We start from the raw sequence: 26,924 nt of genomic DNA, 5'->3' as shown, positions 1-26,924 counted from the left end.
TGCCTTGCTGCTGTGCTATTGGTCTGGCCCCATCCTGGTCCAAATGTACTTTGAAAAGTTCTATGGGATTGATGGGCAGGAGCTCTGCTGCACTATGGAACTGGGGACTCTTACCGATCTCCTGGGGTCACACAGCAGTAGAAACAATAGTCCTGCAATGAGGGGACTTTGGTCTATCCTGTCTTCCAGAAGGTGCCAGTAGGCCAGAACCAAAGGGAAGCCCCTAAACAGCACATGATGCTTCTTTAACCCCCTGCATGTACCCAAAACTACCAGAGTTATAGTTTACAGATCAGCTTAAGTGCCAGAAATGCCCTGGCACTAAAGGACACCTAGGACTTGGACACTATGTGCTTTGAACCTTAACAATCCTCTGCTGAACTGCTCCATTTAAGGCACTTGCCTTGCATAACTGATCTGGGCTTGATTCCTGGCACATGGGCCCCAGCATCGCCAGTGTGACTCAAAACTGATCAGAAAATAGCTGCCCATGAGCTGACTCCAGAGCCTCACACCCAACTCCCAACAATTACTAGTGAGAAGTACCCCACACAACTAGGAGGATCCAACTTCCCACTCATTCCCGGCTGCTTGGACTCAGCCCAGGCCTCCCACACCAATCTCCAGGAGAGTCCCACATCAACCTGGGGCTTCTGTATTGATGCTTGCCTCCAACCCTGCCCCAGCACTTCTTGTTAAGGTGCTTCTGTGGCACAGTAAACCCAATCTCAGTCCCAGGCAAGTTCAGTTCCCCACCACTACATCCTTTACCGCAAAGAAAAAAAAAATCGATCGACTAAGATAATGCTCATCCCAGGTAGCTACAACCACACACACTTTATTTCTTTTTCTCAACATCCTGCTCTGCTGCTTCCTTGGCCCTTTTAGCTCGGATGCCAAAGAGTCGGGCATTGGCTCGGGCCATGCGCAGGCTGGCGAAGGCCTTGAATTTCTTCTCTTCATCGGTGATGACCCTCGCCTTCTCCTTCTTATAGACCTGTGGGGGAAAAGACCCGGTGAGGACAAGTCCGTGTATTTGGGCAGAGGCCACGTCCACTGTCCCCACCCATTTCAACAAGCCACTTACATTGCGGATGGGCATGACCGGGCCGGTCAGCTGCGTGGCCAGTTTCAGCTCTTCAGCCTGTGTGAAAAGAACAGGACAGTCAAAACGCTCCATGGGGGCCATCTCCTGGCTGCAGGCAGAGTCCAGGTCCTCTCCACCCCCACACCCATAGCCCACAAGGTTCCCCGCGGCCACGCACCGAGCTGTCGCCCTTCTTGGGGGCCGCGGGCCTTCGCGGGAAGAGGATGAGCTTGGAGCGATACTCCTTGAGCCGCTGCACGTTAGCTTGCAGCGACTCGGTGGACTTGTTCCGCCGCCGGGGGTCCACGGAGATACCGAGCGTGCGCGCTACCTTCTTGTGGATGCCGGCCACCTGCAGGGGAGGGAGTGAGCAGGGGTGCCCCGGGACCCCGCGCCCCGTTCCGGCACTGCACCCGCCGCGGCCGTCAGAGGGAAGGGTTCAAGCTGCTTTCAGCACAGCGGTCTCAGCGATTCCGGAGACTTGTCATCACGTGGCCGCGCGCCCACCGCCCAGCCGACCCCGGCCTTGCATTCACTCACCCGCAGCTCCTCCAGGCTGAAGCCCCGGCCGGCGCGCACTTTGGTGTGGTAGCGCACGGTCGGGCAGCGCACGATGGGTCGCACCGGGCCGGCCGCAGGCCGCGGGGCCAGACGCCGCGCCTTGGCCTGCCGAGCTTTGCGCCTGGGGGAAAAGGATCGTCAGCGCGCCCGGCCCGACATCGGGGCCCCAGGTTCGCCGCCCCAATCTTGCATACCTGCGGATCTTCCGCGCAGGCTGGTTGAACCACGTGGCCACGCGCCGCTGCCAGTCCTTGTGGAAGTGCGGCTTCAGGATCATGCCATTCCGGCTGGGCGCCATGGCTGCTGCTGCTTCTGCTGCCTACCGGCCTGGGTCGCGGGGAAAAAGCAGAGTCAAGGCCCGGCACGGCGCCGCGCACCGTCCCGCCCGCCGCCCTCGGGAGCAGAAAAGAGGCCGCCGCATGGACATGGGTGCGACGGCTGCCGCGCCACACCGGAGGCGGCGGATGGCGGCGGATGGCGGCCGGCAACCTAGACACAGCAAACGCTCACCTCCAGCTAGGGAAGAGAGGCCGGCGGAAAGGAAGCTGGGGCCGTAAAGCACCTCGGGATGAAGCGGGCCCGGCCAATGAGAAGCGCCGGGCGTCCCGGCCAATGACGCGCCGGACTCGACGGAAGTGACTGACGCTCCCAGCAGGCCCTGCATCCCGGGGAACATGGCGCCGCACGCTGGCAGCCAGTTCTGCAGCTCTGTGGGATGTTCGTGGCCGTGTGCGGAGGACGTGGCGGCCGCTGCGGCCTACTAGGTTCCAAACTCACGTACAACTACACGGCTAGCCACAGGCCGCACTTCCTTGCGGAATTTTTCTGCAGGATGAGGCGCGCAGCCCAATTAAGACCCCGCCGGGCCGGTCACCCTAAAACCACGGCACGGGAAGTAGCCTTCTCATGCCACCACCCTCTCTCCCCGACTGCGCAGTTTCTGCCCCCGACGCCGAACTTCTTTTTGCAGCCTCCAAACCCCGAGTAGCTAGTTGTACTGAAGGCACAGCCCGGCCCAGCCTGCCGAGGGGCGAATGCCGGGACTGGGGCCTGCGGAACCCCTTGGATGGCTCTGCTAGGCTTTACGGTGTCCGCAAGCAGGGCAGCCGCTGTCGCACAGTTTGCACCAGCCTCGCCTCCATGAGACCCGGCCTAGGACACCAATGAACCTGGAATATGACACTCAACTTTGCGTTTCCTTTTATTAAAATTTGAGTCTTTGGATCTGAGAGGAGAGATAATATAGGGATTTAGGGCTCAGGGGTTACTCCTGGCTATGCGCTCAGAAGTTGCTCCTGGCTTGGGGGACCATATGGGACGCCGGGGGATCGAACTGTGGTCCGTCCAAGGCTAGCGCAGGCAAGGCAGGCACCTTATCTCTTGCGCCACCGCCCGGCCCCTAGACCCACTTCTATCACTGCATTAACTGCAGGGGCACGTCATTGATCTCCGCAGTTTCCTATTCCTGCTTAGAACCCGCCCTTCCCTATATATTATCGCAGTAAAATGAGTTTACGGTTTCTTTTGAGGAAAAGTTACACCCTCGCAGTACTGTAGAAAACGAACATACTTGGGGTTTGAGTGATAGTTGGGCCCCTGAGCACTGCTAGGAATCACAGCACAGCTGGGTGTAGCCCGAAAACAAAAATAAGAAAATGAATATGCTAATGGCTGAGGGTCATGTTGGGTACTCAGTATGCCTTGCAGATGCGTGGCCCTGGAATCTATCCCTGACACTGCAAATAACTAAACATGGGCTGATTGTAGCCGGGTGGCCCATGGCTCAGAGTACCGCCTGAACATTTCAGATCTCTGATTAAGGGGATAATGTGAACATTTACTCTCAGGGCACATCAAATTCCAGTTTAGACACAAATTCAATCTCAAGTACATTCACAGGAAGGAAGTATTGCAGGTACTAGGGAGTTTAGAGTAGTAGAGAACCAATACTGATTTACAAATATACATTAAATTTTGTTGTTTTTGAGTCACATCTGGCGGCACTCAGGGATTACTCCTGGCTCTGTGCTCAGAAATCGCTCCTAGCAGGTGCAGGGACCATATGGGATGGCAGAAATAGAACCTAAATCCGACCATGGTGGCTGCGTGCAAGGCAAATGGCCTACCACCGTGCTATTGCTCTGGCCTCTATATTAAATGTTTATCTTTTTTTTTTTTTTTGGGTGACACCCGGCGGTGCTCAGAGGTTACTCCTGGCTGTCTGCTCAGAAATAGCTCCTGGCAGGCACAGGGGACCATATGGGACACCGGGATTTGAACCAACCACCTTTGGTCCTGGATTGGCTGCTTGCAAGGCAAACGCCGCTGTACTATCTCTCCGGGCCCTAAATGTTTATCTTAGCGATGGTACAATGGAGAGGGTGTTTGCCTGGCATGTGGCCAGCCTAGGTTCAATCCACAGCATCTCATATGGTCCCCTGAGCCTGCCAGGAGTAAATTCTGAGTGGAGAGCCCAGAGTACCCTTGAACTCCGCTGGGAGTGGCCCAAACCCCCTATATCTACCTTTTTTTTTTTGGGGGGGCACACCCTGTGACACTCAGGAGTTATTTCTGGCTATGCGCTCAGAAATCGTTCCTGGCTTGGGGGAATTTTATGGGACGCTGGGAGATCGAACCGTGGTCCATCCTAGGCTAGCAGGGGCAAGGCAGATAGATGCCTTAACCCCTTGTGCCATAGCTCCCACCCAAATCTACCCCCCCTTTTTTTTAATCTACCCTTTCTAAGATTAAACTACTTATTTAAATTCATCTGTTGGGCCTGGAGAGATAGTTCAGGCGTAGGATGGTTGCCTTACCTATGACCAACCTAACTTAGAACTCGATAGCCATGTGTGAGTCCCCAAGCACTGCTAGAAGTGATCCTGAGTCTTACTAGATGAGGCCCAAACCTGCCCCAAAGCAAAAATAAGCAAGTTTTTGTGCAGTCTCAGGCTGCATGGTGAAGCTCGTTCCGGAAAGAGAGTCTGGTGGTTTTGTGCTGGATTTGTTGGGTAGCCCAATCGTTGGAAGACCACAAAGCTGCTGCCAGAGGAAGAGCTCAACTTCACGACCCCCACAGGGGAGACCAGATGCTGTACATAGACAACCCATATATGTGTCCTGTACTGTGCCAGGAGGTGCTGAGTACATGAATCCCTGTGGAGTTAGCAGTGGAGACTTGCACAGCAGCATGTGAGGAACCCAACCTCACACGACAGCCAGTATGGGAAGCTCAGCTGCTCTGGACCAAGGGCAAATATCCTGCTCACCTATCTCAGACACATCCTGTCAGGCATTGGGCAAATGAGTGAAGAGGATTGAAGCCAAGGGCCACTGGATTGAGTGAAGGGCAGGGAGGACCTTGGCCACATCCACCTGGAAGATGCACAGTAGGGAGGATCCATGCACCCTAAGCCAATAGCAGAAGAGGCTCCAGAGCTCACCTAGTCCCCTCCCAAGAGCAGTACACCCCAATTGTACCTTGCCCACTATTGTGTTCCAGGACTCAAGTCAGCCCAGAAATTACAGCTCTTCTGGGGCCAGAGTGATAGTGAAGTGGGCAGGGCTAGCCTCCAATGTGGACAACCTAACTTCATTCCCTTCTATCCTGTATGGTTCCTGACCCTGCGCCAGGAGTAATGTAGAGCCAACAGACAACTGTGAGCATCACCAGATGTGGCACCCTACTCCCCCACAATTTCCACGCAAAGAAAAAACTTCTGGCCTTTAGAAGACAGTGGTTAAGGTGCTGGCCATACATGTGGCCAACCTGAGTTTCATCCTTGGCATCCCATAAGATCCCTGAGCAGAGCCAGGAATAACCCCTAAGCATCACCAAGTGTGACCTAAGAGTCTGGAAAAAACCTAATGCAGCTCTGAGGGCCAGTGGCCAAGGGAGGTGGCAGCAAAGGAGCAGGTAGGGACAGGCTTAGGTCCTGTTGTGACAGAAGGGCACTTTCAAGATAGGGGCATCACCCAGTATAGTCTCCATCAGATTTTATTTGACAGCCCCACACAGCCCCTTGACACCAAGTCCCCAAATAGGACACCAGGTGGTTCTCATGGCTCTGGGACACAGCCTATGTTCCCCTGCAGGGATGCATACGTCAAGTGGGCTAGGGCCCTTGAAGGCCCTTCCCTGAAGTCCTTTAGGCACAAGAGGGAGTTGTAAGTGTCCAGGAACAGCAGGAATCTTCCTGTTTCAGAGGGTGCTTGAAGGCCCAGTGACTCGGAAGAGTACTGCATGGCATGGACAGCATCAGAGAGGAGCACTGTCAGGGCCAGGCCGGTTCTCCCCCTCCTCCCCGGCATCTTGTCTCTCCCTCTCGGCATCCAGCCAGCGCTGAGGCGTGATCATCTTCTTGGGGCCATGGGGAGGTGGCCCCACGAGGGCCTCTATGTCCTCATAGTTGATGACTTCCTTCTCCAGCAGGGCATTTGCCAGCTAGGACAGAAAGGCAGTGTGAGTATACACAGAGCCCAGACAAGAGTGCTTTGAGTGCAGGGATGAAGAGCCTGGCTGCATGACAGGTTGCCTGCCCACTACAGAGTCCTCTGCCCATCTGGATGGCACAGCCCAGCTGCCAGCACAAGCTCCCCTCCGGCCCTCCCTACCACAGCTCTGCTGGGGGGGAGGGGCGATTTCCACTTCCTGTGTCAGACACAGTATTTGCATGTGGGAGGACAGAGCTGAATAGCTCCTTGGAACATGGGGAGCTGGGGGGCTGGCCGGATTGAAAGGGAAGGTGGAATGTCTTCCGAATATGTTTAAGTGGGTGCCATGAATGGCAGGAGGAAGGGCTGCTGGCCTTACCGCCTGAAGCTTGTCCAGGTTATTCTGCAGCACCTGCTCAGTGTGTCTGTAAGCCTGGGCCACTAGCAGCCTGGCTTCCTGCCAGTGGGAAGAAAAGACAAGTCAAGGCCAGTGCCACAGAGGCTGGAGGAGGGGAAGAGTTTTATGGGCCCCAGAACAGGATGGTTGGGGCAATGCACTCACATGATCCATCATCTGCTGCAGACCCTGACTGAAAGGGCGCCGTCCGATGCCGGCTGTTGTAGCCTCCTGAGCATTGGGAAAGGACACGGGCCCAATGCTTGAAGCCATCCCAAACTGCTTCACCATGGAGTAGGCGATGCGGGTGACCTTTCTCAAGTCATCCTGAGCTCCTGGGCGTGAGGCAAGGAGACACTGGACATTTAGGCTGGTTTACAAGGGCTGGTTCACATCCTCCACTCCTTGGTCTGACAGTGGGGTTCACAATGGGGCACTAAAGACCCCCAACGTCTGCCATGGTCACTGACACACTGCCCTGACACTGGTCTCTGTTCCTGACAGGGACCCCAGTACTGGAAGAAGGAAGAAAGCACTTTGTCCTGGTGAGCCACTGGCTGGAGAACTTGGCTGAGCAGGGGCCAGTCACTACACTGCCTCTGTCTCTCCTTGAGTCCAGGACTGTGTGTGCAGGGGCCGTGAGGTAAGGTGTCACCTGGTCCCTCAAGCACTATCATGTGTGACCACTGGGGTCCCAGTCAGGGGAGTCCCATATCCCAAGTATGGCCCAAAATCTAAATAAACTTAAAATAGAAAGTGAGAATGACAAGGAATTGGAGCAGTAGTACAGTAGGGAAGGTTTGCCTTGCACACAGTCACTCGAGGATCAGTCCACGGCATCCAGTAGGGTCCCTTGAACTACGCTAGGAGAGATCCCGAAGTACAGAGCCAAGAGTAAATCCTGAGAACCACAAATCAAGAGTGTGGTGGGGCAGGGACTACTCACCAGATGTGACCTTGTTGAAGGAGATGGCTTCAGCTGCGCGGCCACCCAATGCCATGCACATGCGCTCAAACAGCTGCTCCTTGGTAAAGAGGTGCTGGTCCCGAGGCAGCATTTGGGCAAAGCCAAGTGCAGCATTGGTGCGAGGTGCAATGGATACCTGTGGGCAGGCGGGGTCAGGGAGCTGTTAGCCTAGTTCCTGCTACTCAGGGGAGGCAGAGAGCAGAGAGCTGGGGATAGGGACGTAGGACATGAGGAAGGCACCTGTGCTGGAGAAGAAAATTCCAGATTAACAAGAAAAGTGCTACTGGCGTGGGCCCTATACCAACTCTGGCTCTGAGCTTTGTCCCTGGCGTATCTTGTGTTCTAGGATAGCCACTGGTTCATGGGCACTGCAGATGTACCTTCATCACTGCCTCCGTGTGCTCCAGCAGCCAGCCCACAAGTGCGTGACCAGACTCATGGAACGCCACCACCTTCTGCTCCTCTTTTGACAGGATCTGGCTCTTCTTGGCAGAGCCTGAAATAAGAGGTAGAGGTGGAACTCACACTGGGGCCTCCCTCCCCATACCAGAACCAGGCTATGAAGCTGCAGCCTCTCAAGAGACCCTGCAGGCCCTACCTGACTCTTAGGGCTCCCTTGTTAGATTGGCAAACACAGCAGCTCAGTTCCTTACCAGAGCAGCCCCTCTAAGGGAGATAGGCACCCTAGGTTGGGGGATGGCAACTGTGCTCCCCCACACTGGCGTTGTTAGGACCCTTCCCAAGCTACAGTGTGGACACCACCTGGACATATGCCCTGAGCACATAGGGCCACAGAATCTTCCCGAAACCCACAGATGTTTGCAAAAGCCCATAGAGCCCTCTGAGCAATGTTGGCTGAGCACTGGCAAAAAGGGGCTGCCCTGCACAGAGACCATCTACATCCTGGGTTCAGTCCCATCTGTGGGTGACACTATAGCTGTGTGCCCAGGCTCTACTGGCTGCATGGCTGGCTAAAGTACTGTTGTTTCTGCTGGACTGGCACCTGCTTGCACTCCTGGGGGGCAGTGAGCCCCTTTGCAGACAGGACAGGGGCTCAGAAGCTCTTTTCTGGTTTTCCTCATGTCTGCAGTTACAGTGAGGATGGCTCTGGCCTGCTCCCACTTCTCCACCTCACTTCTTCAGGGCCCCATACCTGCTATGACACGCTCCACAGCATGCTCAAAGTTGGCTGTGTGCACAGACGAGTGTCCCTCCCGTGCTGCATGCAGGGCTGCCTCGTTGCAGATGTTGGCAATGTCAGCTCCTGTCACATATCACAAGGGTGGCTCTAGGGCTTCAGTGCTGGGGTGGGAACCCGGGGGTTGTTGTGCCCTCAATGCTGGGTTGGGGACCCAGGGGTGCCTGCACCCTTGGTGCTGGGGTAGGGCACATGTAGAAAAGGGGCAGGTGGCTCTTTTATCCAAGTCGCCATCTTCGCTGACTGTAGATAGATGCACCCCGAGTCTTAGCCCTTTCACTGCTGAAGTGACAGAAGCCACAGAGGCCGAGACTTGTCACAGTGAAGAAAGACCCTCCCCAAAGGGCCTTCAGCAATGGGAAATTGAGGCATCTGAAGAGCCAGAGTGATTGAGAGGGGCCAGTACCCGGTAAGTTCCCCTAGGGCCCCATACCGCTGAAGCCAGGTGTCAGCTCTGCCAGGTGCTGTGAGTAGAAGCCACTGGGACGCAGCAGCTTGAGGCTCTGCAGATGCTGCTCAAAGATTTCCCGTCGTTCCTTTAGGGGCCAAGGACTTGGTGTTGGGACAGCTGGAAGGACCCTGCATCTGTGATCAGGCCCAGAAGTACCCTGTGTCTATGACCTGGCCTCACAATTCAGGTAGGAAGAGGCCTCACGATGGAGCCCCAAGCTGCTTCTGGTGTGGGACCTTCCAGAACCCAAAGACTGGAGAGATAAGAGTAGTGGAAGAGTAGTGGGAGGGCACCTGCCTGGCCTTGTTGGATCCCAGCCATACATATGGTACTGCCAGGAGTGATACCTGAGTACCGCTGGGTTTGGCCCCCAAAACAAAGTTGATACAGGAGGTCTCAGGTTTTGAGCAGTGAAGTCATTGCACTCCACTTCTCAGCATGAGTGATGGTTGAGGCCACCTTGGGTCCCCAACACTGCACAAACCCCTCCCAAGGAACCACATCTACCTACAGAGTATCTGACCAGAGCCAAGAGGTGATGAGGTGGGTGAGGACATCCCTTTGCAACCCGTTTCTGATAACTCCCAAAGTCGTAGAGCACCCTAACTCCAGATGGCTCAGAGGGAAATGCCACAAGGCCATAGGTTATGCCAGGAGAGTGGAAGCAGTATTGCCCTCCTGGGGTCCGATGTAAGGAACCAGCCCAGATGTGTGGAACTGAGGGCGACAGCTGGAATGCACCTGCAGCGTGGGGAGGTCAATGAATACGTGGCGGTCCAGGCGGCCTGGCCGTAGCAACGCATTATCCAGGATGTCTGCACGGTTGGTGGAAGCCAGCACAATCACGTGGTCCGCAGTGCCCATTCCTATGGGGGAACGAGACTCAATGGGGCAGCCCTATGAGGGAGAGCAGGGAGGGCAGCGGTGCTAAACAGCCAGACTTTTATTTATTTATTTATTATTATTATTATTTTTTTTTTTTTTGGTTTTTGGGTCACACCCAGCTGTGCTTAGGGGTTACTCCTGGCTCCATGCTCAGAAGTTGCTCCTGGGCCGGGCGGTGGCGCTGGAGGTAAGGTGCCTGCCTTGCCTGCGCTAGCCTAGGACGGACCGCGGTTCGATCCCCCGGTGTCCCATATGGTCCCCCAAGAAGCCAGGAGCAACTTCTGAGCGCATAGCCAGGAGTAACCCCTGAGCGTCACAGGGTGTGGCCCAAAAACCAAAAACCAAAAAAAAAAAGAAGTTGCTCCTGGCAGGCTCGGGGGATGCTGGGATTCGAACCAATGACCTTCTGCATGAAAGGCAAATGACTTACCTCCATGTTACTCCGGCCCCAGCAGCCAGACTTTTACTGCAATCTGCTGCTTTCTTGTGATCTCTGATCACAGAGTACAGCAGACAAGCCCAGTGGCTCGCTGGAGCCTACAGTGGGTGTGACACCAGAGACTAGACTCACTGTGGTTGCAGGGACACCTGCGTGGAGAACAGGCTTTCGGAAGCCTATGAGCAATGACAGGGGCCAGAGTGACAGGACAGTAGGTAGAATGCTTGCCCTGCACACAGCTGATCCTAGTTTCATTCCTATATTCCAAATGGTGCTCCCCAAACCCGCTAAGAATAATTCCTAAGCATAAGAGCTGGGAGTATCGCTTCTTGGCCTTTTGGCTAAGATCAAGTGTAGTATCTGTTCTTATCAGTTTAATATCTGATATGTCATCTATCCAACGACAATATATTAAATGGATTTTTGGCACTAGGAACTGGAATAGGAGCTTGCTCTGTCCATTCCACGCATCGACCTGGTATTGCAGTACCTCCAGGAACGGTGCACAAAAAAAAAAAAAAAAAAAGAGCTGGGAGTAAGTTTTGAGCACTGCTGGGTGTGGCTCAGAAACCAAACCAGGGACCGGAGAGATAGCATGGAGGTAAGGTGTTTGCCTTTCATGCAGAAGGTCAATGGTTCAAATCCTGGCATCCCATATGGTACCCTGAGCCTGCCAGGAGCGATTTCTGAGCATAGAGCCAGGAGTAATGCCTGAGCGAGGCCAGGTGTGACCCCCCCCCCAAAAAAAAATAAAAAGAAACCAAACCAAATCAACAAAAACCTTGAACAGTTACAAGGAACTGAGATAGATGCAACACATACTTCAAGGCAGGGGAGGCAGAACTGCGGACTAGTCTGGGCCATGTGACGAGCACACGAGCCCCAAGTCGTCAAGTGTCCCTATGCAGTGATGAGGAGCTACAGGGGAGAAACTCCAAGGCAGGTGGGGGAAACCCACGGCACAGGAATGAGCAGGGAGGCCACTGAACCCCACATTAGTCACTTACACAAGGGGCCACATTGGCTACATGTTGATACACGTGGGCCAAACCCCAACAATGTCACACATGGAGGCTACACCCTGATGTCACACACTGGACTAAACCCTGATGTCACATGTATGTCATTCCAGATAATGTCAATCATGTGAGCCACACCCTGATGATGTCACACACATGGGCCACATCCCAATAATCTCAAGCATGTGAGCCACACTCCAATGACGTCATTCTCAGCCAGGGGGCCAGGCTGACCATCTATCTGAACCACTATATCAACCTGGGGTGACTCATGATGGGCTTTTCTAACCAACCCAGGTACTCCTCTATCTACATGGAGGAGAGATGGCTGTGGCTCGGAAGGACATCATCACTCCCAAGCCTGGCCTGGCAGCCCCCTATGTGAAGTAAGTGGCCCCATGGGCTTGGTAGGTTGCATGAGGCTGCCTCAGCTGACTAGGAGGGAAGAATGACATCCACACGGGCAGTTCCCACACCCGTCCCTTCCCGGGTGTCCAGTGAATGAGGCTACTCCTCGGGTAGAACAAAGGTTCCTCAGATGCAGCCGGGCAGAAGCACAAAGGTCCTGTGTGCTGAGCTGGGTCCCAGTCAGCCTTTGGCGGAAGTGGCCTAGAGCACAGAACGAGACTGAGCACACAGGAGCGTGGCTGCCATGGGTCTGCCCAGGAAGTGGCCCAGGAGGGGTGCGGCAACGTGTGAGAGGGCACAGCTGCCAAATCAGTCACAGGCCAGGGGAGGGTGTAGGAAGCTCAGAGTAGCCTGTCAGACACCAGGAGCACAGAGGTGACTGGTGGGGAGACAGAGTAGGAGCACAGGGGGCTGGAGGAAGACCCTGTACTGTCACATTGAGACTCCCCAGTTTGTCCTGACGAGGACGTGTAGCATGCGTACCTGTCCACCAGCCCCCAGCACTAAGCACAGGATGTGGGGTCCCCCCTGGTGCCCCATCCAGGTCAGTGTGGACAGAGGACAGCACCATCTCGGGGCAAGAGGGGCCATAGATGCCCCCATAGACCAAGACTGGCTGGCTCTGAAGTGCTGGGGTCATTCCCAGTCACTGGCTAGCAATGGGACTCTTCGTGGTGTAGAGAATGATACAGCATGCTGGGGTGGAAGTAGGGAAGGGCCCAAAGGAGTGGGAGCCACTGACCATCCATCTCCACCAGCAGTTGGTTGAGCGTCTGCTCCTCCTCAGTGTTGGAGAAGCCTGACATGGTGGTGGAACGCTTCTTGCCCACAGCGTCAATCTCATCGATATACACAATGCAGGGGGCACGGGCACGGGCTTCCTTGAAGAGGCTCCGCACACGGGCAGCACCAAGGCCTGCACACACCAAGGGATGGGAACAGCTCAGCAGGGGATGAATCTTTCTATAGGCATAGGCAGCTGTGTGCTTCACTAACAGCAATGCCTCTGGATATACCTCTGGGAACCACAGGGCAGCTCCACAAGCACCCAGGTCCAGGGACATAGCCACGGGCACAGGGACCCACAGATATATCCACAGGAACATGGACCTGGGGACAGACCCACGAGATAAGGGATCCACAGAAATATCTGAGAACATGGATCCAAAAGAGACATCCCACAGATGTATCCACGACACCACAGATCCAGGGACATACAGCCACAGGGAAACCCACAGATATATCCATGACTCCACGAATCTGGGGACAGGTGCCTAGGGTTCTGGGACAGACTGTGTGAGGCAACCATCAAGCACCCAGTGTCACCTACCTCCAATGACCTCCACAAATTCGGAGCCGGCCATTGCAAGGAAAGGAACCTGGGCCTCAGTGGCCACTGCCTTGGCCAGTAGTGTCTTCCCACAGCCAGGGGGGCCCAGCAGCAGCGCCCCCTTGGGGACTTTGGCACCGAGCTGTAGGAAGCGGTCTGGACTCTGGAAGAGAACAAGGCTCAAAATACAGCCTGACCAGCCCAGTCAGGAGCATGGTCTTCAGGGAGCAGGCACCAGTATGTGAGGCAAGGGGGGGCCTAACTCAGAATCTGCCTCACCTTTAGGTAGTCCACAAACTCTTTCACTTCCAGTTTGGCTTCATGCATTCCTGCCACGTCTTTGAAGCTGACCCCTTTCCCTGACTTGCCATCCACAATGGTGAAACGAGCCATTTTGAGCTGATTCTAGGTGGGACACAAAGACTGGATGAATACTTCACTGCCCAAAAGGCTGCACTGCCACTGCCACATTCTTAGTCCAAAAGAACTGTTTATCCTGATTCCCTGGGGCTGGAGGTGCAGTGCAGAGGCCAAGGACTGGTTCTACATACAGCCCCAAGTGTTTCCAGGGAGGGGCCAGAGCAATAGCACTGTAGTAGAGCATTTGCCTTGCACGTGGCTGACCTAGGACGAACCTGGGTTCAATTCCCTGTGACCCATACGGTCCCCCAAAGCCAGGAGCCATTTCTGAGCACATAGCCAGGAGTAACCCCTGAGTGTCACTGGGTGCGGCCCACAAACAAACACCCCTCCCTCCAAAAAAACCCCAAGTGTTTCCAGAGTCATCCCGAGCACAGATGGATGAGGCCCAATAAACTCCCCACCTCTAATAAGCTCGTGGGGAGGAGGAAGGAGATGAGTGACAGAGCATGGGCCTTACATGTGTGAGGTTCCAACCCTGGTGCCCCAATTAACAAAATTAAATAGTTTTCCCTCTGGGTCATCCCTGGTAGTGCTCAAGGATCACACCTAGAGAGCTCAGAGATCAAACCCAGGTTAGGCCTTGCATAATTGTTTTGTTTTGTTTTATGGCCATACCCTGCAGCACTCAGGTGTCAGTCCTGCCACACTCAGGGGATTGAATCTGAGTCAGCCGCGTGCAAGGCAAACACCCTACCTGCTATGCTATTGCTCCAGCCCCCAATTCAATGTTTTGTATATGGTTCTTGCCATCATGATATCATCTTTTTTAGGGGGTCTTGTTGCCTCAGAGAACTCTCTGGTGGTAGATGGGGTGCGACAGTATTTGATAAGTGTACTAACTAATTTTTATAAAAGATTTTTCAGCCTCTTATCTGAGAGGACAAACTGAGGCACAAAGATGCTCAGCAGAATAAAGTCCCTTTCTCACCTTGTGAGGGCAGTGTGGGTCCCACCACTTACAAAAGCACTGAATCCTCCATCCCGTCCAGTCATCCCAGTGAGGCGGAAAATGTACCAAAGGATGGCCAGGCCCACAGCAGTCATGCCCACAGCATAAAGTGCACTGCAAGGGGAGAGGCAATTCAGAGGTGCAGTCGGGTAACCAGAGTGGCTGTCCCTGGGTTGGAGCCCAGTGGAGACTAATGGATTTATCCTCGGCTTCCTTTAGTGCTCGTGTACCCACCCCCAAATCTTCTGGAAAAGTGCCCAATTCCGCATGGCAAGAAGCATCACAAGAGCCTAAATGAATGCCGAGTCAGTAGGTTTCCAGAGGCAGGTGCCAATTGCAGTGCATATGAGCATTAGAATTAGTACAGTGTACTGTAGGAACACAGCCTGCATAGCTGCCACACATACATGTGCAGCCATGTAGTTATGCAGTATTGTCATAGGATACACTGTCATGCACATGCTGTCACATATAGACATGCATACACTGTCATGGACACAAACGTATGCATGGTCGTGTACACTGTCATGCACGCACCATCACACACGCACTGTAATATACATGCAGTCATGTCAGTCATGTAAGTATGCTGTCACTCACATGCACCCCTCCTGCTCCCCCAATTCCCAAGAGCCTAAGGATCCCTCCTTCCACATGCCACAAAAAGGATGACTGGCAGCCTCACATGTGCCCTAACTGGTCTGTTAGCAGTGGCCAGGGGTAACCACGGAGGGTGGCCACGTACTTTCCAAAGAAACCGGTGCGCTTGTAGGTCACAGGGATTCGGTCTCTGCCTTCAATGTTCAGTTCGTCCTCAGCGGCTCGAAGCTTCTCCTCAAATTTGTCTATGTTTGCAACTTGCATCCTGTATGTCAAGGCCAGGCGCTGGGCACCGTGAACAGGAGGAATGAGGGAGCAAAGGTGTTGGAAAGGGATCAGGATAGAGTGAAAAGGTGACCTGGGCTGCTGGGTGGGTATGTGGGGAGGGTGGGCAGGCTCCAGGCTAGACACCACCTCTTCAGCCAAGCCCCGCCCCCAACCAGGCCTGCTCACTCCTCACCGGCCGTCCAAACACCACAGCTCCAGGGTGCAGGTACACCTCCACCACGTCGCTCTCGGGCACCACCTGTACCCGCTGCACCTCGCCCTTGGCCAGCATCTCGTGCACGAAGTCATTCCAGGAGATGTTGCCCCCACTGCCGCTGAGCGCGTTGAGCAGGCTCATGACAACAGCAATGATGAAGAGGGTGCGCAGCCGCTCCCGGTACATCTGGTCCTCCCGCTCCTTGCGACGACGCCCTTCTACAGAGACAGGGCCACAAGGGACCTTGGTCCATGGTCCTGGCCATTCCCTGAGCTCCTGCCCAGCCCTCAAGACAAGCATAGGAGGGGGCCGGAGAGATCCGCAGCAGTGGTTGGGCGTTTGCCTTGCATGTGAAGACCCAGGACAAACCTGGGTTAGATTCCCGGCATCTCATATGGTCCCCTGAGCTTGCCAGGAGCAATTCTGAGTGTATAGCCAGGAGTAACCCTTGAGCAAAACCTGGTGTGGGCCCCAAACCAAACCAACAAACAAAGGACAAGCACATTCCCAGTCACTTGAGATCATGTGATTATCACCCTCCCACCCCCACAGCACAGGAAGGTGGTCTGAGGTCTCTCAGCAGATAAACCCTCAGGAAAAATAGCAGGCTGGCCTTTACCTCCTGCCGAGCTGCCCTGTGGTGTCTATAACCACTACCTAGAACCTATGATGGGATGAGTAGCAGTTAACCTAATCAGCCCAGTATTTTTTGTTTGTTTTTTGTTTTTTTGGAGGGGCCATACACGGTGGTACTCAGGGGTTACTTCTGGTTCTGTGCACAAAAATTGTTCCTGGCACTCTCGGGGGACCATATGGGATGCTGGGAATCGAATCTGGGTCAGTCCTGGGTTGGCCACATGCAAGGCAAATGTCTTACCACTGTGCTATCGCTTCGGCCCCATCATCCCAATATTTTTTTTTTGTTTTGTTTTTTGTTTTTTTTGGTTTTTGGGCCACACCCGTTTGACGCTCAGGGGTTACTCCTGGCTATGTGCTCAGAAATCGCCCCTGGCTTGGGGGGACCATATGGGACGCCGGGGGATCGAACCGCGGTCCTTCCTTGGCTAGCGCTTGCAAGGCAGACACCTTACCTCCAGCGCCACCTACCCGGCCCCATCATCCCAATATTTAAGAGCAAGACAAAACACCAAGAAATACTGTTCAGGGGTTGGAGAGCTAGCAAGCATAACAGTAGGTAGGGCGTTTGCCTTGCACAGTCAATTCAGGACTAAAGGTGGTTCAAATCCTGGCATCCCATATGGTCCCCCATGCCTGCCAGTAATGACTTTTTTTTGGGGGGGGTCACACCCCGCAGTGCTCAGGGATTACTCTTGGCTCTACACTCAGAAATTGCTCCTGGCAGGTTCAGGGGACCATATGGGATGCTGAGATTTGAACCACTGTCCTACATGCAAGGCAAATGCCCTACCTCCATGCTATCTCTCCAGCCCCCAGGAATAACTTTTTAGCACAAAGCCAGGAGTAACCCCTGAGCACTGCCAGGTGTGACCCAAAATCCAAAAACCAAAAAAAAAAAAAAAAAAAAAAAAAAAAAAAAAAAAATGAGAGAAATACTGTTCAGTCTGTAAGTAATTTTCAAAGCTCAGAGAAACGGTGCTCAGAACTTACCCTCCAAAGGGGCCAGAGCGATAGCACAGTGGTAAGACATTACCTTGCACGCAGCTGATCCCAGACAAACCTGGGTTCAATCTCTGGCACCTCATATGGTCCCCCAAGCCAGTAGCAATTTCTGAGCACATAGCCAGGAGTAACCCCTTAGCGTCACCAGGTGTAGCCCAAAAACAAACAAAACCAAAAACTTGGGCCTGGAGAGATAGCACAGCGGTGTTTGCCTTGCAAGCAGCCGATCCAGAACCTAAGGTGGTTGGTTCGAATCCCGGTGTCCCATATGGTCCCCCATGCCTGCCAGGAGCTATTTCTGAGCAGATAGCCAGGAGTAACCCCTGAGCACCGCTGGGTGTGGCCCAAAAACCAAAAACCAAAAAAAAACAAAAACAAAACAAAACAAAAAAAACCCAAAAACTTACCCTACATTAAGTGAATGTAGGCTGTTTAAGGGTTCCAACTACTACTGCCCCTTTTAAGAGCTTCTCCAAATGCTATTAGCTAGGGTTAAGAGCAGGGATATAGCCATATGTGTGTAGGAAAAAAATAGACGTGGATCTGAATTTAAGAGTAGTTTTTGGGGCCGGAGAGATAGCATGGAGGTAAGGCGTTTGCCTTTCATGCAGAAGGTCATCGGTTCGAATCCCGGCGTCCCATACGGTCCCCCGTGTCTGCCAGGAGCAATTTCTGAGCATGGAGCCAGGAATAACCCCTGAGCACTGCTGGGTGTGACCCAAAAACCACAAAAAAAAAAAAAAAAAAGAGTAGTTTTAGGGCCCGGAGAGATAGCACAGCGGCGTTTGCCTTGCAAGCAGCCGATCCAGGACCAAAGGTGGTTGGTTCGAATCCCGGTGTCCCATATGTTCCCTCGTGCCTGCCAGGAGCTATTTCTGAGCAGACAGCCAGGAGTAACTCCTGAGCACCGCCGGGGTGTGACCCATAAAAAAGAGAATAGTTTTAGGGCTGGAGAGATAGCATGGAGGTAGGGCGTTTGCCTTGCATGCAGGACGGTGTTTTGAATCCCAGCATCCCACATGGTTCCCCGAGCCTGCCAGGAGTGACTTCTGAGCATAGAGCCAAGAATAAACCCTGAGCGCTGCTGGGTTTGACCCAAAACCCAAAACCCAAAACCAAAAAAAAAAAAAAAAAGAGCACGTTTACAGTTTGCCTAACATATTGGCAAGCTGTCTTAGGTGGCACAGAGGCAAGTTAAGGAAAAAGAGGTCCAGGACCATTTGATAAAGCAACTTGCACTTGAAAATGCAAATGAGGACTGTCAAGCTATATATAAGGGAGAGTAGAGACTTAATAGGATTCCTCAAAGCATGCTAGAATGTTGATTCCATTTCCCACCGGGCACAAGTAAATGTCCTTGAGGTTTATTCAGTTCAGAAACAAGTTAGGAGAATACGTTACTAATAGAGAGAATTTAGAGCCTGCCCAACTGTGCATTCTCCTTTTTTTTTTTTTTTTTTTTGGGGGGGGAAGCACACCTGGCGGTACTCAGGGGTTACTCCTGGCTTTGAGCTCAGAAATTGCTCCTGGCAGGCTCAGGGGGACCATATGGGATGCCAGGAATTGATCCTGGGTCTGTCCTGGGTTGGCTGTATGCACAGCAAACGCCCTATCCCTCTGGCCCCAAAATTAAGGTTAAATTTTTTTTTAAAGCCAAATTGAGCAGTGGGGGATAATTTTTGTCACACCCAGCTGCACTTAGGGGTTACTCCTGGTTCTATGCTTAGAAATCACTCCTGGCAGGCTTAGGGGGTTGACCATATGAGATGTCAGGAACTGAACCTGGGTGCAGGGCAAATGTCCTACCACTGTGCTATTCTGGACTACCCAGTGTGCATTCTCTGGATTTTTTTTTTTTTTTTTGATTTTGGGGCCTTACTGCTCCACGCCATCACTCGGCCCTGCCAACTGTGCATTCTGAAGGCCACCATGGACCTTGTCCTAAAAGCAGTAGAGGCAATCACTGAGCAAGATTTCTTTCTTTCAGATAGTTCTCACGCCCACATTCAACTTAGAAATAGGAATCTAATTATAGGTAAGTAAGCTCTTGTTGATATCCTAACTTACTAAACAAGCTTCTATTTTCCCTTTCTGTTTCCTTGACAACGGAGTGAAAAACCTCCCTAGACGGAAACAACTGAAAGTTAAGCATGACCTGCAAAAGGATCCTGAAATCTGCTAGATTCTCCTGTGCAGCTCTGATTACATCATCAATTGAGGCCCTTACAGAAAACCTGCCATCCCCTGATTACTCTGCAAAGATCTGAAGACATCATCTAGCTGCAGCACTTTGAATCTAACCTACATGGAACTACATACCCTAAAAGCTTTTTTAGTTTGTTTGTTTGGGGTCATACTGGTGGCACTCAGTGGTTACTCCTGGCTCTGTGCTCAGAAATCACTACTGGCAGGCTCAGGGGACCATATGGGATACCTGGAATCTAATCAGGGTCCCTCCTGTGTTGGCCACATGCAAGGCAAATGCTCCGCTGCTGTGCTATCAGTCTGACCCCTCAACTATTTTTTTAACTTTATTGATTGATTGATTGATTGGTTGGTTGGTTTGTTGTTGGGCCACTCCCAGCGGTGCTGAGGGGTACCCTAGGCTCTGCACTCAGAAATCGCCCCTGGCAGGCTGGGGGACCATATGAATGCTGGGAATCAAACCAGACCAGGGTTGGCTACAAGTAAGAAAATGCCCTAGCTCTGTGCTATCTCTTGGCCTGCTAAAAGCTTTTTTAAATATACAAAAGGAAGGGGGAGATCTTACCCTACATTAAGTGATGGCTGTGTAAGGAAGGGCTCCTCCCTTTAAGAAAGAACAGCTCCGACCGGAGAGATAGCACAGCGGTAAGGCGTTTGCCTTAGATGCAGAAGGACGGTGGTTCAAATCCTGGCATCCCATATGGTCCTCTGAGCCTGTCAGGAGCGATTTCTGAGCATAGAGCCAGGAGTAACCCCTAAGCACTGCCGGGTGTGACCCCCTCCCCCCCAAAAAAAAGAAAGGAAGAACAGCTTCAACTGCTATTGTCCCTTTTAAGAGCCTCTCCAACTGCTATTGGCCATACAGACCTATAAAACCCCCTCCCAGGAGGTAGAGAAAGGTCTTGTAGTTTTAGCAGTTGAAGGAAGTTTGATGCATGACAGGCTATTTCTACTCCTGGCCATGACTTTTCTCTAGATTTTGGCTGTATCTTTTGAATTGGTTACCTTTTACTTTGAACATTTGTTTCCTCTTTACCTGGCCCTCAATCTGACCTTACTCAGGTCGCAAGCCCAGCTCTCCCGCCAACCCACCCCACCCCAACCCCACCTAGGAGTTTAACATAAAGCCCCTGGGATCTCTACTAAAAAGGCTTGAAGTAGGGGTTGGAATACAGCCCTAAGGCATTTGCCTTGCAATGTGGGTAACCCAGGAAGACCTGGGTTTGATCTCAGGCATCCCATAAGTGAGCCAGGAGCGATTTCTCTAAGTGCAGAGCAAGGAGTAACCTCTGAGATCAACTGGGTGTGGCTCAAAAAGAAAACAAAACGCTTTAAGTATCTTCTCAGAATCTTGTCTGCTAGATCCCTATGGTCCCTGGCAGTGTGGGCTCCTATCTGGCAGTTAGTTGGCTCTGGCACTCAGGATGCTGGGCATGAAGGGGCAAGTGCTTCCTGACCCATTTCTATACCCCTCTCTGCAGGGGACCACTGGGTTCTAAAATGTTCTCAGAGAGCAGTTCTGTCTGAGTTGTCACATCACCACCTTAGCCTCAGGCTGAGCTCACACCCAAGGGCCAGGACCAAGAGAAGCCTCCTGCAAGGCTAACCCACTAGTGCACAGCTTTTCCCAGAGAATCAGATAGACCCATCCAGAGTACCTGGACCTAGGTGAGCTCTGAGCTGAGGGCCAAGGAGGAAGGAGCCTGGAGTTGGTACTGGCCTCCTAACAGCACTAGGGGGGTGATGGTGGTGTGGTGTGGTGTTTGGGGGGGTGGGGTGGGCAGGGGAGGAGAAAAGGGAGAGAGGGGAAAAGTGAGAGGAGAGAGAGCAAGAGAGAGAGCAGATGGTGATGGCCTTGCACATAGCTGACCTGGCACCACAGAGACATATAAAGGAATATTAGGACAGAGAGAGGTGGTGTCATGCCAATTGACAAGCAGGTATGACCACTGCCAGACTTGCCCTCCTGATATGGCTCCAGGATGTCACCCCTCCCTAGGCTAAATGCTAATCTTACCTGAGGGTCAGACCAGCCCACTGCTGAGAGGGGTCTGAGGTTGGTCATTTAGATCTGGGGAAGGGGTGAAAGAGGGAGATTCAGCAAGAAGCCTCAGCAGGAGGCAGGATTATGGAGAGAGCAGAGACAAGATAGATGCAGGGCAGCTGAAGGAGGCTGCTTAAAAGTTTAGCTTAGAAGCCATGTAAGATATACACCTCGTGGTTAGAGCCTTGTAATAAAGCTGATGTCTCCTGAATCTGACTGGTGTGGGTCATTTTCTCGCCATTATCCTGAACCCTTAGACCTGCCAGCCAAAGAAGCTGCAGGCGCCAGGCAGGCTGACAAAGGCCTCACCATCCCTCCACCATCAAGAAATATTAATTTAATTAATTCAACACCAGGGTACTGTGATGAGACCCCCTCGGCATCAAACCCACCTTCATCATCTTCAGGGCTCTTCCCTTTGCCCTTCTCATCACCCTTTGTCTTCTGCTTCGTCCTGGTCTGTGATGCCCTGAAGTAGTAAGTGCTACCTAGAAGAAACAGGGAGTGTCCAAAGCTCAGACGGTTACAGGGACCCAGAGAAGAAAAGTCACACTTGAGTAACTCCATTGCACTGAGTGAAAACCAGAGCCAGCATGTGAAAAGTGGGGACATGTCTGGGGTCTGGAGGATGGTGGGGAGATGAGGAGAGCTGGGAGGTGCTCAGGAGCCGCACATTCTGCCTTGCATGTGTAATGCTGTGGACTGGACTAATGGAGAACACACACAAAGATGACACACGGACACAGGCAGACAAACAGACACACACATACTCATAGTCAGAATCACACAGATGGATACTCTGGAAAATGTACTACTGTCATTCCCAGCCTGAGTGCTGAGAGCCACAGGGCCCTCAGCCTTCTGGGCCTGGATATGGGCATATGTCATAGGGCATAGGCAATAGGAATCCAGACGGTGCTGCCTGTCCCTGCAGTGCCACTGCTTCTCGATTGAAGGAGGCTGGGATGAGGCCTGTGTGAGCAAGAGGAGCTGCCTTGGATGCCCGCACTGTGTGCTAAACCCCAGTGCCCTCACCAGTAACACAGGGAGGAGGGGCACTGGGCCCATCCTAGGGTCTCTGCCCAGAGGTATCACTGAACTGCACTTCTGTCAGAAAACAAGTTCCCTGTGAGCCAATTCCTGTAATATGTAGGATGCGCCACATACAGTATCTCTGAAATGGGCTTCAGGGGCAGCATCCATGTAGTGCTCACAGGGATGGAGAATCACTCTGAACTCCCAGCCAAGGGGATAGATGGCTGAGTGCAGAGTCGGAGGAGGCAGCCCTGCTCGGGGCCATTCAGTGCACAATGAGCCCAAACCCTGGGAGACGACCCCGCACAGTCCCCACACAGGGTCCCTCCTATAGTCCTCAACATCGGCTTGCACTATCCTCTACTATTAATAGGCCTCCGTAGTCTTCCTGTTCCCAGTTTCCTTCATAGACCCTGGATAGTCCCCTCATAGTTCCCAGTCTCCCTCCTGGTCCCCCATACACCCTCTTTGACGTTCCGAAGCAGCTAGAAAATGTGGATGATGTTTCCTAGAGCAGCCCAAATTGATTTCCTGGTGCCAGGAATGTGACCCAGAACCTCACACACACCAGATGTGCTCACCTGCCGAGTCACAGCTCTGGACCCAGAACAAATTTAAGTGAAATTTAAGATAAGCAAGAACGGTCATGAAGGCTGATCAATCTTCCTTTACTTTATGTTCCTGCAAGAGCATCTATGGGCTCACAGTAAAGGGACGTCTAAAGTCCTGTCTGCAATTCTGTTTTTCTGTCCAGATCAAACCAGCAATGCTTCCTAACTTATTCACAAAGGCCGCCCATCACTGGTGTCAGCAGGTACATACCTAAAAGTTTCCACAGTTGGACTGGATTCCGGAACAGATGCTCCTTCAACAACCACTTGAGGATGCCCTCAAAGGTAGGGGTCAGGAGTTGTAGCTGCAGGCTCTGGGGAAAACGCACACACACATACACACACAGATGGTCGGAATGATGGTATAGCAGATAGGGTGCTTGCTTTGCATGTGGCTGACCTGGGTCTCCCAAGCCCTGCCAGCAGAGATCCCTGAGTATAGAGCCAGAAGTAAGTCCTGAATAACACTGGCTGTGGCCCAAAAGCCTAATAAAACAAAATTAAAACCAAAACGCAGGTCAGTCACCTTACCATTACCAGAGCATAGCAGAGCAATGCTTAGTTCAATGCATTGAGACATTAAGTCATGGCCTGAGCATCTTGCATACATGTATTTTGTTCAAAGGGCCAGGAAAATGGCTCAATGCTGAGCACATACTTTGCAGCAGGACACTCATGTTTGGCCCCTATCACCATATGCTCTTTGAATAATCCTTGAGTCAAGATTAAGTAGCTCCTAAGCTACTGAGCACCCAATAAAGATTTTTACTTATTTTTAAATTTTTTTTTTTTTTTGGTTTTTGGGTCACACCCGGCAGCGCTCAGGGGTTACTCCTGGCTCTTCGCTCAGAAACCGCTCCTGGCAGGCTCAGGGGACTATGTGGGATGACGGGATTCGAACCACTGTTCTTCTGCATGTAAGGCAAACGCTCTACCTCCATCCTCTCTCAGCCCCACCCCCCCCCTTTTTTTTTTTTTTTGGTTTTTGGGCCACACCCGGTAACGCTCAGGGGTTACTCCTGGCTATGTGCTCAGAAGTTGCTCCTGGCTTGGGGGACCATATGGGACACCGGGGGATCGAACCGCAGTCCGTCCAAGGCTAGCGCAGGCAAGGCAGGCACCTTACCTTTAGCGCCACCGCCCGGCCCCCCCTTTTTTTTTTTTTTTTTTTTTTTTTAAGATTTTTACTTTCTTTGTGGATCCAGGTATCAACCTAGGGCCTCACAAATGCACGACACTTGCTCTGCTACAGTCACCTCCACAGCCAGAGTATTTCTACAAAGTTGTTTTATAAATTTATATGTTGCTTGTTTGTTTGCTTTTTTGGTTTTTGGGTCACACCTGGCAATGCTCAGAGGTTACTCCTGGCTCTGTGCTCAGAAATCGCTCCTGGCAGGCTCAGGGGACCATATGAGATGCTGGGTTTCGAACCACCATTGGTCCTGTGTTGGCCACTTGCAAGGCAAACGCCCTACCTCTGTGCTATCTCTCTTGCCCCTAAGTTTATGTTTTATAGGCCACACCCAGCAATGCTTAGGGTTTATTCCTGGCTCTTTACTCAGGGATCACTCCTGTCCGGGCTTAGGGGATAATATGTAATACTATGGTGAAACCCAAGTTGAAAGCATTTAAGGCAAGGGTCCTACCATTATACTATCTCTCTGGCCCTACTGCAAAGTCTTAGCATAAAATCAAAAGCAACTGACCACTCCTCACATTTGAGAGGCCAGAGTGATAGCACAACAAGGCTGACCCAGGATGGATCCAGGTTCCATTCCCGGCATCCCAAATGGTTCCCCGGAGCCTGCCAGGAAGATTTCTGAGCGCAGAGCCAGGAATAACCTGAGTGCAGCCAGGTATGGTCCCAAAATAAAAATAAACCAACAAAAAAAGAAATGCATACTTGAGATGCTGGGCACAAATGCTGTGTGTCCCCAGTGCTTGCCCATGCCCATGGCACCACAGCAGAGGACTACACTAGTGGCTATGGAGACACTCAAAACTTTGGAGATGAGGCTAGGTCTGAGGTCGGTCGAATTCTCTCTAGCCTGTGCTTCACTTTGGATTAATTTTTTTGTTTCTCCTTGGCTGACTTCTGTTTTGCTACTGCGATGGAGAAAGAAGCCCCTGCTTACTGTTCTTATTTTTGTTTATTTTTTTATTTTTTGGCCACACCGAGTGATGCTCAGGGGTTACTCCTGGTATGCGCTCAGAAATCGCTCCTGGCTTGGGGGATCATATGGGACACCGGGGGATCAATCTGCAGTCTGTCCTAGGCTAGCACCGGCATAGCAGAAGCCTTACCACTTGGGCCCCCTCCTTACTGTTCTTTTTGCAAGAAGCAGGCCACCTGCCCGTTCCTGAAGTCAAGAATGTAACTTCGGGCTGGGCGGTGGCGCTAAAGGTAAGGTGCCTGCCTTGCCTGCACTAGCCTTGGACGGACCGCGGTTCGATCCCCCAGTGTCCCATATGGTCCCCCAAGCCAGGAGCAACTTCTGAGCACATCACCAGGAGTAATCCCTGAGCGTTACCGGGTATGGCCCAAAAACCAAAAGAATGGAACTTCATGGCCAGTGCAACCCACTGACCCTTTTAGTTACTAACACTGACCAGATTTGTCTCGTTATCAATGGAGGAAACATTCTTCCCTAAAAAAAAATGAGGCAAGGACATTCCTATTGCAGGCTCCACCTGCTGCTTCATCAAGAGATGGTCCCCAAACTAAACTCTAGGTTGCTGCTCCAGCCTTGTTTTCATACAATGAACATAAAGTCAGGCCAAAAATGAGAGATTTCTGTGTGTGTAAGGCAAGGCCCAGGTGTCCATGAACAAGGAAAGTACTCTACCACTCAGCCCATTCCAAGTTCCAATACAGTTTCCTTTCTCAGCACAACCAAAAAAGCAAACACAGAATCTGCTATACAATCAGCACTGGGATTCTTCATTAGTTAATAGTTAGAATTACAATTCAAATAATCGGGGCCAGAGAAATAGTACAGTGGGTAGAGCTTTAGTCTTGCATGTGGCTGACCAGGGAATCCCCAGCATCCCATAGGTCCCCTGAGAAACTGCCAGGAGTAACCCCATAATATTGGTGGGTGTGGCCCCCAAATATTTTTTGGGGAAAGAAAAAGGTTATTGCCTCATGATAAATTGGTGGACAAGTACCAATAAGTAATCTGACCTAACACATGAAGATTGGGGTTGACAAGAGCACAGCGGGTACCCTACCCAAGTTCGATCCCCCAGCACCGCTAGGGATAATTCTTGAGTGCAGAGCCATAGTAACCCCTGAGCATCGCTGGCTGTGACCCCAAATAAACAAAAAACCCTGAAGGCTGCTCCGGAGTAGCGGGGGGGGGGGGCGGGGGCGGGCATCAGACCAGAAGGTTCGGGGACCAGGGTTCTCTGATTCCCGGGGTGGGGGAATCGTGGGGATTCTCCCCACCATCAGCAAAAGCGTCCACAAAGCTGGTGCTCTGGCGGTGGGGGGTGCCGGGGCCCAGCGTGGGGGAGCGAGGCTCCGGCGTTCGGCACCGGGTCTCTAAGGCTGGGTAGCCGGGTCGGGGGTTACCTGAAGGGCTCGGCCTCCAGCTCCGGTAAGAGCAGTCGGAGGTTTGTGGGCTGGATACAGCCACTTCCTCTCGGCCCCGGGCGAGCGGCCCAGGCCCCGGCTCCACCATCGGCCCGGCAGGCGCCCAGGCCCCGCGCCCCTGGGAAGAGCGCGGAGCAGCAGCAGCACGGCCGCCATGTCGG

General features: G+C 52.6%; 2 protein-coding genes and 2 non-coding genes across 5 annotated transcripts; 1 reads left to right on the top strand and 3 right to left on the bottom strand.

The window, feature by feature from the left end:
* Nucleotides 1–822: 822 nt before the first annotated feature.
* RPL13 (ribosomal protein L13) lies at nucleotides 823–2,199 on the bottom strand. Of its 2 annotated transcripts, none has more exons than XM_049786302.1 (6): nucleotides 2,153–2,199; nucleotides 1,843–1,963; nucleotides 1,628–1,769; nucleotides 1,266–1,439; nucleotides 1,088–1,144; nucleotides 823–997 (listed from the first exon to the last, which is right to left on the bottom strand). In XM_049786302.1, the coding sequence occupies exons 2-6, from the start codon at nucleotides 1,944–1,946 to the stop codon at nucleotides 839–841; spliced, it is 636 nt and encodes a 211-aa protein (XP_049642259.1). In that variant the 5' UTR covers nucleotides 1,947–1,963; nucleotides 2,153–2,199; the 3' UTR covers nucleotides 823–838. The 2 variants fall into 2 exon arrangements, with proteins under 2 accessions (XP_049642259.1, XP_049642260.1); XM_049786303.1 differs by having other exon boundaries at nucleotides 1,843–1,975; nucleotides 2,159–2,196.
* Nucleotides 1,494–1,577, bottom strand: LOC126029321 (small nucleolar RNA MBII-202). Its single transcript, XR_007502938.1, has one exon. It is a non-coding gene; the product is annotated as a small nucleolar RNA MBII-202 (small nucleolar RNA).
* Nucleotides 2,200–5,658: 3,459 nt separating the features above from the next.
* On the bottom strand, nucleotides 5,659–26,924 carry SPG7 (SPG7 matrix AAA peptidase subunit, paraplegin). Its single transcript, XM_049786293.1, has 17 exons — nucleotides 26,743–26,924; nucleotides 23,380–23,482; nucleotides 21,915–22,010; nucleotides 15,609–15,850; nucleotides 15,294–15,433; nucleotides 14,560–14,662; nucleotides 13,456–13,581; nucleotides 13,177–13,339; nucleotides 12,589–12,762; nucleotides 9,837–9,961; nucleotides 9,078–9,180; nucleotides 8,600–8,710; nucleotides 7,827–7,942; nucleotides 7,426–7,582; nucleotides 6,645–6,814; nucleotides 6,462–6,539; nucleotides 5,659–6,092 (listed from the first exon to the last, which is right to left on the bottom strand). The coding sequence occupies exons 1-17, from the start codon at nucleotides 26,917–26,919 to the stop codon at nucleotides 5,907–5,909; spliced, it is 2,370 nt and encodes a 789-aa protein (XP_049642250.1). The 5' UTR covers nucleotides 26,920–26,924; the 3' UTR covers nucleotides 5,659–5,906.
* Nucleotides 10,741–10,931, top strand: LOC126028900 (U2 spliceosomal RNA). Its single transcript, XR_007502585.1, has one exon. It is a non-coding gene; the product is annotated as a U2 spliceosomal RNA (small nuclear RNA).

The sequence above is a fragment of the Suncus etruscus genome, chromosome 14 (genome assembly GCF_024139225.1).
Source record: "Suncus etruscus isolate mSunEtr1 chromosome 14, mSunEtr1.pri.cur, whole genome shotgun sequence".
Classification (NCBI taxonomy): domain Eukaryota; kingdom Metazoa; phylum Chordata; class Mammalia; order Eulipotyphla; family Soricidae; genus Suncus; species Suncus etruscus.
The sequence above is the reverse complement of the archived record's forward strand: the minus strand, read 5'-3'. Positions and strand labels throughout refer to the sequence as shown.

Excerpts from the sequence above, each read along its gene's own strand:
- RPL13 (XM_049786302.1), bottom strand. The coding sequence starts at position 1,946 with ATGGCGCCCAGCCGGAATGGCATGATCCTGAAGCCGCACTTCCACAAG. Across the intron at positions 1,440-1,627 it reads TCAGCCTGGAGGAGCTGCGG|GTGGCCGGCATCCACAAGAA; the intron begins GTGAGTGAATGC and ends CCTCCCCTGCAG. Across the intron at positions 998-1,087 it reads CGGTCATGCCCATCCGCAAT|GTCTATAAGAAGGAGAAGGC; the intron begins GTAAGTGGCTTG and ends TTTCCCCCACAG.
- SPG7 (XM_049786293.1), bottom strand. The coding sequence starts at position 26,919 with ATGGCGGCCGTGCTGCTGCTGCTCCGCGCTCTTCCCAGGGGCGCGGGG. Across the intron at positions 15,434-15,608 it reads CTGTGGTGTTTGGACGGCCG|CGCCTGGCCTTGACATACAG; the intron begins GTGAGGAGTGAG and ends CACGGTGCCCAG. Across the intron at positions 6,815-7,425 it reads CTTCAACAAGGTCACATCTG|GAGCTCAGGATGACTTGAGA; the intron begins GTGAGTAGTCCC and ends CCTCACGCCCAG.